Here is a 14,815-nt window from a genome sequence, read left to right as displayed (position 1 = left end):
AAAAGAAAAGAAACGGCAGATCAACTGGTCTAAAAAGGGAGTCTATTTAAAGGCTAGAGTATACAAATGAGTTTTAAGGTGAGACTTAAATGCTTCTACTGATATAAGTCAATGCTGTGCTGTAACCACTTCAAAGTGAAATGTGTGGTCATTGGCTTGCACTAGCTAGATTTTCCATGATGTAGTTGCAAAGCTTTAGCAAATAGATTGGCAGATTTTGAAAATTAAGATGGAGGCACCCCACGAGCCTGACTTTTTAATACATTTTTGACGTCTCGCAGGCCAAACTGAAGCGGGGTGCACTTGGCCGTAGTTTGGACACCCTGTGCAATACACCTTTAAAATATTTTGTTTTCCCCCCTTTTCTTCTGATCAAAAACACATATTTTAAAGGAAAGTAGATATTGTTTCCCTTTCTACTGTGCGTGAAAATTAGATAAATAAGAAAAGGAAATTAATTAAGGACATAAAACTCATAAAGACTCATATAATCCCCAAATGTCATATAAATACGCCCCCTAGAGGCTGTGAGGAGAATTTGATCAAAGCAATCAGATTAGAAGTTTATAGAACTTTACAGCTTACCTTTTATCTTGCATAAAATATTGAATATGTTTTACCTGTGTATAATAAGCTGAAGTTGACAGTAACATGGTAATGTGCTTATACAAACTATCCTTATGAACACACCATCTGCTGGACCTTTGAGGAACAGAAATGTACAGACACATGCACACACACACACACACACGCACACACACACACACACACACACACACACACACACACACACACACACACACACACACTATCCACATAGAACACTCAGTGTGGCAGTTTGGTGGGTGGTTTCTTTTTTTACCTTGTCACAAACACACCTTGCGAGAGAGACAAGTTGACAGTTCATCACTCACAGAGACATGCACGTTTACATATTCCTGGAATGATAGGCAGAGCGATGGACACACAAAGCTGAGCGACTGGATATTCCTGCGGCTCTCCAGGTTAACGCAGCGTGTGCTTGTGTCAGACACGAACAGATATTTTGATTTGGCGAGGAAATGCATCGGATCACAACTGACATGCATAAAAATACACACGCATACTTATACAGAACAGGAGCAACAGAATCGTTCCAGCATCTGAAAGTTTTTAAATTATGCATTCATTTCAGTCTCTGACTGTAAGGAAATAATTTTTCTAGATTTCACTAATAATCAGACAAGTTGCTTGATTATGAAACACATCGTTACAAAGTTCTGACTCATCTCATCAAGCCCAAAGTGTTTGGTTGCTATAGTAACAGAGTTTGATCTGACAATTGTCCCGTACCACTTCATTAACCTTCAATGCTCCGGGTTTGTTTATAACTTCGCTGCCGGCTTTGTTTTAATTTCATGTGAACAAAAAATCCAAACATCGTGTTGCTTTTTTTTTGTCCCGAAATGTCATAGAAATTTTCTTCTCGATTAGATTCAGCCTTGCTAATAAATTCTGCATCTACTACAATAAACACCTTGCCTCAATAAATCACTTTCCACTTCCACAACCTCAACTACACAACATCGGGCTTTAGTCCTGTACAGCAGTGGTTCTCAAACTTTTTTCAGTGATGTACCCCCTGTGAACCGTTTTTTAATTCAAGTACCCCCTTTTTTTGATTGATTGATACTTTTATTAGTAGATTGCAGAGCAAAGCATTTTTGGTTGAAAAAAAGAGATAAAGAAGTAAAATACAGCACTATGTCAGCAGTTTCTCCATCCATCCATTTTCTATTGCTTATTCCCTTTTTTGGGGGTCGCGGGGGGCGCTGGCGCCTATCTCAGCTACAATCGGGCGGTTTCTGATTTATTAAATTGTATAACAGTGCAAAATATTGCTCATTTGTAGTGTTTTTTCTTGAACTATTTGGAAAAATATATATAAAAATAACGAAAAAATTGTTAAAAAATAAACAAATTATTCAATTATAAATAAATATTTCTACACATAGAAGTAATCATCAACTTAAAGTGCCCTCTAATAGAGATCCATCTGGATTCATGAACTTAATTCTAAACATTTCTTCACAAAAAAAGAGATATTTAACATCATTATTAATGGAACATGTCAACAAAAATTCTAGCTGTCAACACTGAATATTGCATTGTTGCATTTCTTTTCACAGTTTATGAACTTACATTCAAATTTTGTTGAAGTATTATTCAATAAATATATGTATAAAGAATTTTTTAATTGTACCCCTTGGCATACTTTCAAGTACCCCCAGGGATACGCGTACCCCCATTTGAGAACCACTGCTGTACAGTATAGAATTGATCATTTACACTATGGACCTGAATATAATAGAAACATCAATAATTGATGACCCCTCCTTTTTTCAAGATTTGTATTTTGCTGGGGTAAAATGGGAAAATCAAAGACAAAACAAGATGATGAATAAACCTTTCTGAAATACATGTGCTTAGCTTGAGGTATGTTGGGCTCATTCTGTAGTAGGGATGAGTACCTTTCTCATTTCAACCGATACAGTACCAATTCCCAGTACCTGGGTATCGATACCGGCACTTAAATTGGAACTGCACTTTAAGTTATTTTGCCTATGGTTCACAATCATTATGAGAGACAAGAAGACAAAAGTATGTTGTTGTTTTTTCTGCTTTCTAACATATAAACATCGGCTCATTCTAGGCGGCTAGCAATGCAGCTAATGGGAGCGATCATTTCCACCTCTAAATCCCTTTGAATGCATTCAACAACCGTCAACAATACTTCATTTACGTTCCGTAACCTGTATAAGATAAGATACTAATCTTTACTGACTGAAAAAAAAAATTAAAATCATATTACAGTATCTGTAAAATATTAGCCTGCATTGCATGTTTTTTTTTGTACACAGCTAGCCAGACAGCGTATGTAATGCAATTGTACTAACAAACACAGTGTGCTGCGTGTATCATGATCATTATTAAAGTGTGACTCACTCAATGGACGGTTATGCATTTCGTCTAGCTCGCCGGTGTAGGGGGGTTTCCAGTTTATTTGGGTAAGCACTCCATTTATATCAAAATAGCATGGCTCCAAGTTTCATTTCATTCTGTTGGCTTTAGTCTGCTCCAACATCTCACTCTTCCTTTGTGCTGTTTTCTTACTTATAAAAATGTATGAACAATAAATAAATACAAATTTAAACAATAGCCATACCAACACTGGAGAGAGGACCAAGCCATCTTAAGTCTGAAGCTTTCTCTAAAATTTTCGCTCTCCACATATGCTTTTGTCCATCTTGCTGCCTCACCTTGGCGCAGTTGGGAGAGTGGATGTGCCAGCAACCTGAGAGTTCCTGGTTCAATCCGCACCTTCTACCATCCTAGTCACGTTCGTTGTGTCTTTGGGCAAGACACTTCACCCTTACTCCTGATGGGTCCTGGTCAGCGCCTTGCATGGCAGCTCCCGCCATCAGTGTGTGAATGGGCGAATGTGGAAATAGTGTCCAAGCGCTTTGAGTTCCTTAAAAAGGTAGAAAAGCGCTACACAAGTACAACCCATTTAGCATTCAGCTTGGTGGAGATCGAAACCGAAAATTTACTGGGTGTATATGTTAACACACACATTCCAGTCCACTTTCACTCTCTGCACCTAGTACATCCTAACACCATTAAGACTACAAGGAATATATGTCTGTATAGATTAGAAACCGAGTGACATTGTTTTTATCTTCTTTACAAAGAACCAAGCCCAAATCTAGTAACTTTTAAGGGGTACCATTATGCTCAAAGGAGAGAAAATATTCCCAAAACAACCGCATGGAGTACCCGGAAGTATAAATATGTGGCCACCGTTTCCACAAGGCCGCTGCAATAGCGCAGTGGTGTATGGCTGTTGTGATCTGTAATTTATTAAAAATGTTTAAAATTGCAATTTTAATGTTGATGAGGAAAAAAAGAACAGTTGTTACAATAACCAAACAAAAATAGTGTTTATTTCAACTATTTCCCCTAAAATACGCATTGAGGCTATGAAATGTGTTTAATCCGTTTACTTGAGTACCGTATTTTTCGGAGTATAAGTCGCACCTGCCGAAAAGGCATAATAAAGAAGGAAAAAAAAACATATATAACTCACATTGGAGTATAAGTCGCATTTTTGGGGGAAATTTATTTGATAAAATCCAACACAAAGAATAGACATTTAAAATCCAATTTAAAATAAATAAAGAATAGTGAAGAACAGGCTGAATAAGTGTACGTTATATGACGCATAAATAACCAACTGAGAAGGTGCCTGGTATGTTAACGTAACATATTATGGTAAGAGTCATTCAAATAACTATAACATATAGAACATGCTATACGTTTACCAAACAATCTGTCACTCCTAATCGATAAATCCAACAAAATCTTATATGTCTAGTCTCTTACGTGAATGAGCTAAATAATATTATTTGATATTTTTTGGTAATGTGTTAATAATTTCACACATAAGTCGCCCCCGAGTATGAAAAAAACTGCGACTTAGAGTCCGAAAAATACGGTAATTGAAAAATACGAATTGATAAATTACTAAACTAATGGATTCATATTTCTGTGCTTCAAATTAGGGCCATTTTGCTGACTTCTCCGACGTTGAGTGGTTGTTTCCCAGCAGGCACAAGACATTTGTACAACGTTGATTATACATACATTCCCTTTGAAACTGACTTCGAAACAACGTTGCAGAGTAGTTGTATTTCTTGAGACAATGTTGATTTCCAACATTGGACCCACGTTGTTGGTTGGGGAACGACCAAATTTCAATGGTCAAAATCAACGTCACAACTTGACGTTGAATAAACAATGTCAAAAGGCATGTTGTTTCAAGGTTGCATTTGTGTTGTCGAATATTGGTTGGAAAATAAGCAAAATTCAATGGTCATTTTAATGACACAACCTGACTGTAGATTCATAAAGTAGCCTTAGCTTGACGCTCCTCTACTTTCTCCTTCACTCCGCTTCTTGCAACAACAACAAAACAAAACTCCAGACGTTCCTCTTCATTTGTATGGTTTATTTGTGAACTTAATAATTCAAAACGTAAAGCAATCACGATGTGGGAACAAATGAATGACAAAAGAAAGAGTTTGTTACAGTACGAGTTAGAAAAAGTATGAGTAAGGTCAAAAAACTGTGTGGCTCGATTCCAACGCACCTGACTGCAATTACCCATAACACCTTGCTTCCAAAAACCACCCTACCACACAGATCCTTCCGCCATCTATGCAATTAAAACAGTTACGTCATCAAATTTCATGTGTTATTATATTTTTTTGCCTTTTGGTCCGGGACCCTTTGGGACTGTGTGACAAGGGGTGTCACTTTGGTGACCTCTGTGGTGCTTTTTTTGTGGACTTCTGGATCTGCCTCCCGGGAGCCTTTTGGCCATGGAGACCAGCTGCTGGGTGTCTGCCACACCGGAGTCGGTTTGGAGGGACTGGAGGAGATACGGATGAGGGGACAGGGCTGCGGAGCTAGCACTGAGCGCTGGGACGGAGAGGCTTCGCGGTGTCTTGGCTGGGTGAGCAGGTGTCGGACACCTCAGTCTCCTTGGATGTATCCTCGCTCATCCATGCGGACTGGACACTTGCCGAGAGTGGAGTCGGCTGTCTTGGTTGCTTTGATGGGTCTGCTTCTGTCTCTGACCATCCTCCCTCCACCCCAGCGGACGATGGCGTGGAACACCGCAGAGGCCACCGCAGTGGATATGTTTCTTTTACTTTTTATTCATAGCTGTATGTAGAAGTGTCTGGTTGTATCTGCTGCTTTAATGTCCTCTGTGTTCTTTGATGTTTGATGTTTCCCTCTTACACACATGTAAGAGGGATGTGTACTATGGCTGTGAGTTGTTGTTTTTTTTCCCCTTGGCCTCAGTCTGCACCCCCTCTTCAGGGCCCAGGCTAAGACCGATTTTTTTATTTTATTTTAATCTTCTATTTTTTTCTCCCCCCCTTGTTTACCTGTATCTCATCTTTTTTTGTAAGGGGCGCTGGAAGCCGGCAGACCCGTCAGCGATCCTGTTCTGTCTCCCTGTAATGTTTGTCTAATCTTGAGTGGGATTGTGCTGAAAATTGTAATTTTCCTGAAGGAACTCTCCTGACGGAATAAATAAAGTACTATCTAATCTATCTAATCTAAATTATTTTGACAAATGTCATAATTACTAATAAAGTGAGCTTTATATAATTTAAGCATTCAATATATACATTTTCTTATCATGCAAATAAAGTAAATAGTCCCCTTTTGGCTGAATAAACATAATGCACCTTCCATGAAATTTAAATGAACTTAAACAGTGTTTAGGCTCCTACACTGACATTGAATAAACATTGTCAAAAAGCATGTTGTTCCAAAGTTATGGTTGAGTTGCCCAACATCAGCACGTAATTCGACTAGTTCTCAGCGCTGTTTTATGTCTTGTGCCTGCTGGGTTGTCTCCCTTCTGCATCTCTGACGTGTGTGAGTGACTGGAAGAAAAGCTGTGATTCTCATGGGTAGATGCCAATTTTTGCTTAAGATCGCAAGACCCCAGATAGTTCGGCAGACTGTTTTTAAATAATAAAATTCCTCAGGAATAAAACAAATGATTTTTGTCACCTCCAGGACTGCTCCCACCACACCATAGGCCCCCACTGTGACACCTGCCTACCTGGTTACTACGGTAACGCCACCCGGGGGTCAGTTACAGATTGTCAGGTCTGCGCTTGCCCACTGAGTCTGCCTAGTAACAAGTAAGTTATCAACACGCTGAGACTAATTGTAAACATTGCCATCAAAGCACTCCATCTATCCCTGCTGACCCCTATGACCCCCCCCCAGTGGCGCTCAATTGCTTCTCCAACCTCACTCGTCACCCCTCTCCCCCTCCACTCCACTCCTATATGTTTTGTAAAGGCATCACAGCGACAGCAGCCGCTTCCTGGTGGCAGCACACGAAATATCACCACAGCAGTTGGTGTAAATGTCATCACTGCTGGTACAATCGCAATAAATTGTGCCAAAAAAAGCTGACACAGCTGGTGATTTGAGCCTCATTAAGAAGTTAAACCCTTTTTTTATTTTTTTTTGACGCGCTACCTCGTCAGTGGAAGGCTCAAAAGACAGGTGTGTGCCTTGATAAATTAAATATCATCACCTTCTAAAGGTCAGGTTTGCATCCAATTGGATGGCGATGTTCAAAGTATCAGACGAAATATGTATAGCTATTCATTTATATTATTATAATTGGTAAATTCTCATAGACAGTGGTGTTTAATTGTTTAATTTTTGAGCTCTTCTCACTCACATATTTTATTAGCACTTATTTTTGTTGCTCACTCCAGACATTGTTTACTTTCTCACTGTATTGTAATGTATAGTAGAGACAACCTCCCTCCCCAGTTTGTCACGTTTCATTGGTCAGGTAAACCGCGATGAATGGGCCCATACGAATTCCCTTTCTACTGTAAATATGTATTTTGGAAATGTTTAAAAAAAAAAAAAAAGAGAAAAAAACAACAAAAAGAGTAATGAAAATAAAATGCTGTGGTGATGTTCCAACATGTATACCGTTTTTTTATTATAACATGTTCGAAAAGGAATAGGAAGAAGCAGAGCTTATGTAACCCTACATCTTTGTCTGTCTACAACAATTTCTAACACAATACTTCATTGTGATTTACGGTATTTTCCAGGCTATAGACCGCACCCAATATATTGTAGAAGAAACATTTTTTTTTCCATATATTAAGCCGCAGATATATACTTCTGAAATTAGTTATTTACACAATGATTTTTTAGATATTTATATATATAGCTTAATTGTTTCCAAACAGTTTCTGTAATACGGCAGTAAAACGGCTGATGAAACAAAACAGAAGTCATCGTCAAGAACCCTCTAGCTGCGGAAGCTGGCTTTCCTGTTCGCCAAAATTGACTCAATAAGTCCAAGGTGATGTTTTGGTGAATTTTGGAACTGAATCAAAACACAAATTATTTCATTGTAAGTTCATAATTCTATGAACTTACAATGAAATAATTTGTGTTTTGATTCAGTTCCAAAATTCACCAAAACATCACCTTGGACTTATTGAGTCAATTAACATAGACGCTTGTAAACGCGTTGTCATATTAGCTAATGCTAAGAACACTAGCTTGATTACATTATGATAGCACGCACAAATATGCATGGAAACACTTACAAACATCACACATGGGACGGTTTAGTTACAGGGGTGTCCAAAGATCGGCCCGGGGGCCATTTGCGGCCCGCAGGTCATTTTTTTAACCGCCCCACGGCACATTTTAAAAATCCTATGGAAAAAAATTTAAAACTTAAAAAGTGGTATAAAATAGCAAACAGGTGAAATGTAACAAGAACATGTTGCAATGTTTACTCTAATAACACATCCATGACTCTTGGCTATATTATACATGCGCCCCCACCTCAACCGACGCACGGGAGAGGGGGGGGGGTTGGTGTTAGCGGGGTGTGTAATATAGCCAAGAGTCATAGATGCATGGCATTCTGGGTAAGTGTTATGTTGCGTTTATAATATGTTACAGAGCCGTTCTCCCGAAATGTGTTTGGTGTGGGTTCACAGAGTGTGGCGCATATTAGTAAGAGTGTTAAAGTTGTTTTATATCACAACCATCAGTGTGATCTGTATGGCTGTGGAACAAGACCCCTGGTTTACACATAGTAAAAGCACAAAAAAACTCCTCCGTCATTTTGAAAAAGAAGACAGGGGAAGCGTCACTCGTGACGTCACAAATTTGACCCGGCGGTAAAAGTCAGCATGCGCTAAAAAATTTGGGGAGCGAGTTCGACCCGGCAGTAATTCAAGGCAGGCGCATATTACATGCCTGGCGGCAGTTCAAGGAAATACGGTATTTTGTGTTTTTTTTAAATAAAATACATGGTTTTCTTTGACAAAAAGAGCATACAACTTAAATCTTTAAAAACGTCATATCGACAGATAGACCTAATGTTGATCTACATATTTAAAACTTGAATAATAATAAAAATAATAATACTGAATAATGACACATTTTTAACATTTTATTTTTACCAAAACCCTTTGGGGTCCCCGGGATCAAGCCTGAGTGGAGGCCTAAATGTATATATTTTTTTACCAATGTTGTATTGTTTTTTAAAATAAATGGCCCCCGCTTGCTTTGATTATTCAGTGTATGGCTCTCAGTGGAAAAAGTTTGGACACCCCTGGTTTAGTAAGTAAGAATTGTTTTAGTTATATTGTCCATCCATCCATTTTTGACCGCTTGTCCCTTTCGGGTCGCAGGGGGTGCTGGAGCCTATCTCAGATGCATTCAGTCAATGCATTCACCCTGGACAAGTCGCCACCTCATCACAGAGCCAACACAGATAGACAACATTCACACAATAGTGCCAATTTCGTGTTGCCAATCAACCTATCCATACGAGTAGAAACGCTACGAATGGCGAGAAGACTGAACATCAATTGTACTTCCGGTTGAAAGCTCTAGTCCAAACAGAAGGGCACTGCAGGACTGCAGTATCTGCAATGAGCGAACTCGTCCAAAAGATAGTGCCATAGTACAAACATTAACCCACCAATTCAGTATGTTTGCTTGTTTCTTTTAACTTTTTGCATTGTGCAGCTTAAATTCCGGAATTTACCATCATTTTTCTGTGGTCTTCTCGCACTATTAAATATTTTATTAAAATCTCCGGACATTACCCTAATAAATATGAGCAAACCAAAACATACATACCCGCTTCATCTTTATTAAATGCTAATTGCAAAGAACCTCCAGTAATGGTTTGGACCAGAGGTTTTCAACTGGTCTCACCCTGGGACCTATATTTTATTTTCTCATTGTCATTAAGTCACAGTCTACTTTTATTGAACAAAAGTGTTTTTGCCCATAAATGCTCATAATTACATGCACAAAGGATGTATTTTCGAACTCTTTACAACATAAATAAGGAGGAAGATGTTTTGCATGAATGCAGACAATAAAGCAATATCAATTGTTTACTGATATCTGCACATTACAATAAGACATCAGATATTGGCTATAATTTTAATGATTTTAATGTAATTTGTCACTTGCTTAATACCTGGGAGTTGTTTTACAGCGGAATCCCGATTTACAAACTTCTTTGTTTTTTGAACAGGGTCCGCAAATAATAAAGCTTGTACAAACCCTGTTTCCATATGAGTTGGGAAATTGTGTTAGATGTAAATATAAATGGAATACAATGATTTGTAAATCCTTTTCAACCCACATTCAATTAAATGCACTTCAAAGACAAAATATTTGATGTTCAAACTCATAAACTTTATTTTTGCATCGATAACAGTGTGGATGGTTCGCTTCCCCTTTGGTCCAGATGACACGATGTCAAATATTTCCAAAAACAATTCGAAATGTGGACTCGTCAGACCACAGAATACTTTTCCACCTTGCATCAGTCCAGCTTAGATGATTTTGGGCCCAGAGAAGCTGCGCGCGTTTCTGGATTTTGTTGATAAATGGCTTTCGCTTTGCATAGTAGAGCTTTAACTTGCACTTACAGATGTAGCGACCAACTGTATTTAGTGACAGTGGTTTTCTGAAGTGTTCCTGAGCCCATGTGGTGATATCCTTTAGAGATTGATGTCAGTTTTTGATACAGTGCCATCTGAGGGATCGAAGGTCACGGTCATTCATTGTTGGTTTCTCCAGATTCTCTGAACCTTTTGATGATATAATGGACCGTAGATGTTGAAATCCCTAAATGTCTTGCAATTGCACTTTGAGAAACGTTGTCCTTAAACTGTTTGACTATTTGCTCACGCAGCTGTGGACAAAAGGGTGTACCTCGCCCCATCCTTTCTTGTGAAAGACTGAGCATTTTTTGGGAAGCTGTTTTTATACCCAATCATGGCACCAACCTGTTCCCAATTAACCTGCACACCTGTGGGATGTTCCAAAGTTTTTGATGAGCATTCCTCAACTTTATCAGTATTTACTGCCACCTTTCACAACTTCTTTGTCACGTGTTGCCGGCATCAAATCCAAATTATTTGCAAAAAAAAAAGTTTATCAGTTTAAACATCAAATATATTGTCTTTTTAGCATAATCAACTGAATTTGGGTTAAAAATGATTTGCAAATCATTGTATTCCGTTTATATTTACATCTAACACAATTTCCAAACTCATTGGGAAACGGGGTTTGTATATTGAAGCAAATTTCTCCATAAGAAACAATGCAAATACAAATAATGGGTTCCAGCCTCGACAAAAGTCCATATTTTAGTGAAAATATTTGCTAATATTGACCACAAAATTAAATGGTATGCGATACTGTGAATCGAATAAACAAACTTTCTATTTGATAACAAAGCAAAAAATGACAACTTGCTGAACTGTCTTCATTTGTATGCACCCTGCCGACTCGCACACACACTGTCACTAGCCCTGTGGTGCACTCACAATTTGAAATCACCTTGTCGGTTATTATTGTTTGCATGCATTAGTAGTGAGAGAGGTAGGTAAAGCAGTGTCGACAACGCTGTGTATATATCTATTGAAATTTTCACTTGTCCATTGCTTTCTTTGGACTCATATTAAGCTAGCAAAACTAGAAGAATGATTGTAAAAAGGCTCAAACACTTAAAACGCCCACAAAGTATGGCATGGTTAAAATGTGTTGGGAAATGTGCCATTATATTCTTACAAGTAATAGAGCAGGAAGCCGTAATTTTATATATAAAGCGCCTTGTCATAGGGCTGGACAATTAATCAGATTTTAATCTCGATTTTTATTTTGGCTTTTTACGATAATAAAAATACTGTAATCGGGGAAAAAACGTACATGCAAATTCCTGAGCTTGTACAGTGCAAGGGTGAATGCATGAGTGCGCGTATACGTGAAAAAGACCACATCAACTAGAAGTTTGGGATCTCACCATTTTGCTACTTTTATTTGACACAGCGCTAGTATGCCTAATCAATAATTACTAAACTCATATGATTTCAGCGTTCACGTAACTATGGACGGAATCACAGAATTGGCCTATAAAACTAAATCCGTGGTTAAATGCAGAATATCAAATAATTCGTCATAAATGTGACTGAAAATATGTCATTGTTAGGAAAATGAACATTTCTGAAAATAATTGCTCCAGGGACACTCATTAATCCTCGAAACACGTGCTAAACTAAACAATGTGGAGTAGGGCTAGGAAGCTAAAGCTAACGAGAGCAATCTATACATCCACAACACATCTTATCTGCATGTGTTGTTGTGAACGACATAATTTATGTAAGATCATCTTACAAACAGGACAGCAGTAACTTAAGAGGTGCTTTATTTTTTAAAATGTATTATTATTTTTTTATAAACAGCCTCAAGTCGCCTCCTTGCTCGTCGAGCTCAGAACAGCAGCACACTTCCCCGTTTCACAATAACAGCACTGTGTGCAACATCCGGTCGGACTGCGCCAACAAAATAAAGGTTTTTAAAAAGTACCTTACACAAGCATAATGTATTGACACATTTACTCAATAATTATGCTTTGACGTTCAAAACTGTCCAAAGATCTGTTGCATCGATTAATTAACAAACGTTTTATACGATTTTATTTACAACACAAAAAGAACACACTATGGTGATGAAAAATGTGTAAAGAGGTGAAAAACTGATTTAACAAAGGGAAAAAATTAAATGTATTTTTTCATACAGTATTGCTATTATTTGGATTTTTTGTTGATACTCGTTTTTTTTTACTAGTTTGTCACCAGTTTTTATCAGAGTGTACTGGTATTGTATTTCCAGTTGAGTTTAAGTGGGAGAACAAGTACTCTCTTTCAAATTACTGAACAACCGCGTTATTAATCCTAATTTCAATACCAGTCCTAATAACCATTATTTTTACCATAATCATCTGGTTTACCCTGTCATTCATTAATTAACATTTTACATACGCTTCTTTAAGCAAAACGGTCCCTCCCTCCACGTCAGCATCTTCATTGGAAGACATGATCGTTATTCAAGACGACTGATTTTACGCTCTTGTCAGTTTACAGTAAAATATTAGGGCAATTTGTAAATCAAAATGGTCAATTCCATTTGTTGTATGAGAGAGCTCAAAAATCACCAGCACACACACACACACACACACTCACACTCACACACACGCACACGCACACACACACGCGCGCACAGGCACCAGCAGCTGAGAATGTTGGTGATGCAGCTAAAGAGAGACACATCCCTCTCTCCCTCTCTCTGTCCTCCCGTTATTCCCCCCTGCAGTAATATTAGCCTGGAGGTGCCAGCCCTGCGGGCCCCTTAAAAATAGCCCTCTATATTCCCTCGCCCTATGTCCACTGAAACCTGCCACTCAAACAGCCAGACTGTTTCACTTAACGCTAATGTCACAGATCTTATTAAGAGGAAGCAGTGTGGTGATTTAAAGACAATCAATACAAATCAGTTACGATTTACATCTACACTTGGGATCAATTACTAACATCCAAGCAGGTTTGAATCCCCTTTCTGTCAATTACTAGATTTTGCCGTCACTGTCAACTACAGTACATCCATTTTAATTAACTGTTCCATTTTTAATGACTTACCATTCAAATGCTGCCTTTAAAAAGCAAATTATGCTTTATTTATTAATGTTTACTATTGGGGTCGTGCTTTTCAGTTTTTTGCAGCATGAGTTGGGCAAAATGATGCAATGCATTGCAAAGTGCAACCACAATATTAAACATATTACTGTACTTCAGACTACTGTACTTTTCGATACTTTTGTAAATAAAGGGGACCACAACATTTTTTTATTATTGGCTTTATTTGAAGAAAAAATCTTGCGGTACATTAAACATATGTTTCTTATTGCAAGTTTGTCTTTAAATAAATTAGTGACCATACAAGACAACTTGTCTTTTATTAGTAAGTAAGCAAACAAAGGTTCTTAATTTAGCTGCTGATCCTCTAGTTACAGCATCATTCATTGGTCATATTTAAAGTCGGCGTGGTTGGGGCGGGGGCGTGGTTAAGAGGGGTGGCGTATAATTCCCCAACTTGAGTATTTCATATATATATATATATATAAATGAAATACTTGACTTTCAGTGAATTCTAGCTGTATATATTTATTTCATTATATATATATAAATAAAAGAAATAGTTGAATTTCCGACGGCACCTATCAAATACACAGTAATAAAAACACAGTTGTTCAACTAACTGTACTGTGCTTGCTGGTTACTAAAAAACAACAGCAACACTTACCTTTCACTATTTGAGTAACCTTTGTTCTGCCATTTGCGTATTGGCGAGCGATCTCCGAATCCGGGAACATCCTTCACGGATTTGTTGTAGACATCCGCAAATGAGAACGGGATGTTGCTTCCAGCTATCAGCATAGCCATCTTTGTCTCAGCATAAAATACACCATCGGGTCTCCATTTTGCAAGATGGGCCATAATACTGAGTTGTGAACGATGCTGCGTTACGGACGCTTTGTGCTTTGCTGACTGACCGTTCATGGCTGTGTATATCCGTTGAACGTGTTCAATGGAGAAGTCTGTTCTACAAAATTTACAGGCAACATACCCCTTCCCCTTCGAACTCTCCTGGATAAACTGAAATTCTTGTTTCCAATTGTTCTGGAACTTGCAAGCGTATTTCTTCATTTTGTTCGTCGACGGTGTAATTTATTGGGTTGGAGTCAATAACCAGGCGACGTGATGTAGTTACGTCTCTTTACTGTGGGCTTCAGAACAGACTCTCTAATGCATGTTCCTTGACTGCACTT

At 38.2% G+C, this 14,815-nt stretch overlaps 1 protein-coding gene across 6 annotated transcripts in view; it reads left to right on the top strand.

Annotated features, from left to right (window-relative positions):
• The window catches only part of lama2 (laminin, alpha 2), a 522,186-nt gene that overhangs the window by 261,576 nt on the left and 245,795 nt on the right, over positions 1–14,815 (top strand). For all 6 annotated transcript variants that reach the window (XM_061886159.1, XM_061886158.1, XM_061886155.1 and 3 more), the window contains exon 19: positions 6,637–6,764. In XM_061886159.1, the coding sequence (XP_061742143.1) occupies positions 6,637–6,764 (128 nt within the window). The remainder of the gene's footprint in view (positions 1–6,636; positions 6,765–14,815) is intronic.

The sequence above is a fragment of the Nerophis ophidion genome, linkage group LG24 (genome assembly GCF_033978795.1).
Source record: "Nerophis ophidion isolate RoL-2023_Sa linkage group LG24, RoL_Noph_v1.0, whole genome shotgun sequence".
Classification (NCBI taxonomy): domain Eukaryota; kingdom Metazoa; phylum Chordata; class Actinopteri; order Syngnathiformes; family Syngnathidae; genus Nerophis; species Nerophis ophidion.
Note: the sequence above shows the minus strand (reverse complement) of the source record. Positions and strands in the feature narration are given on the sequence as shown.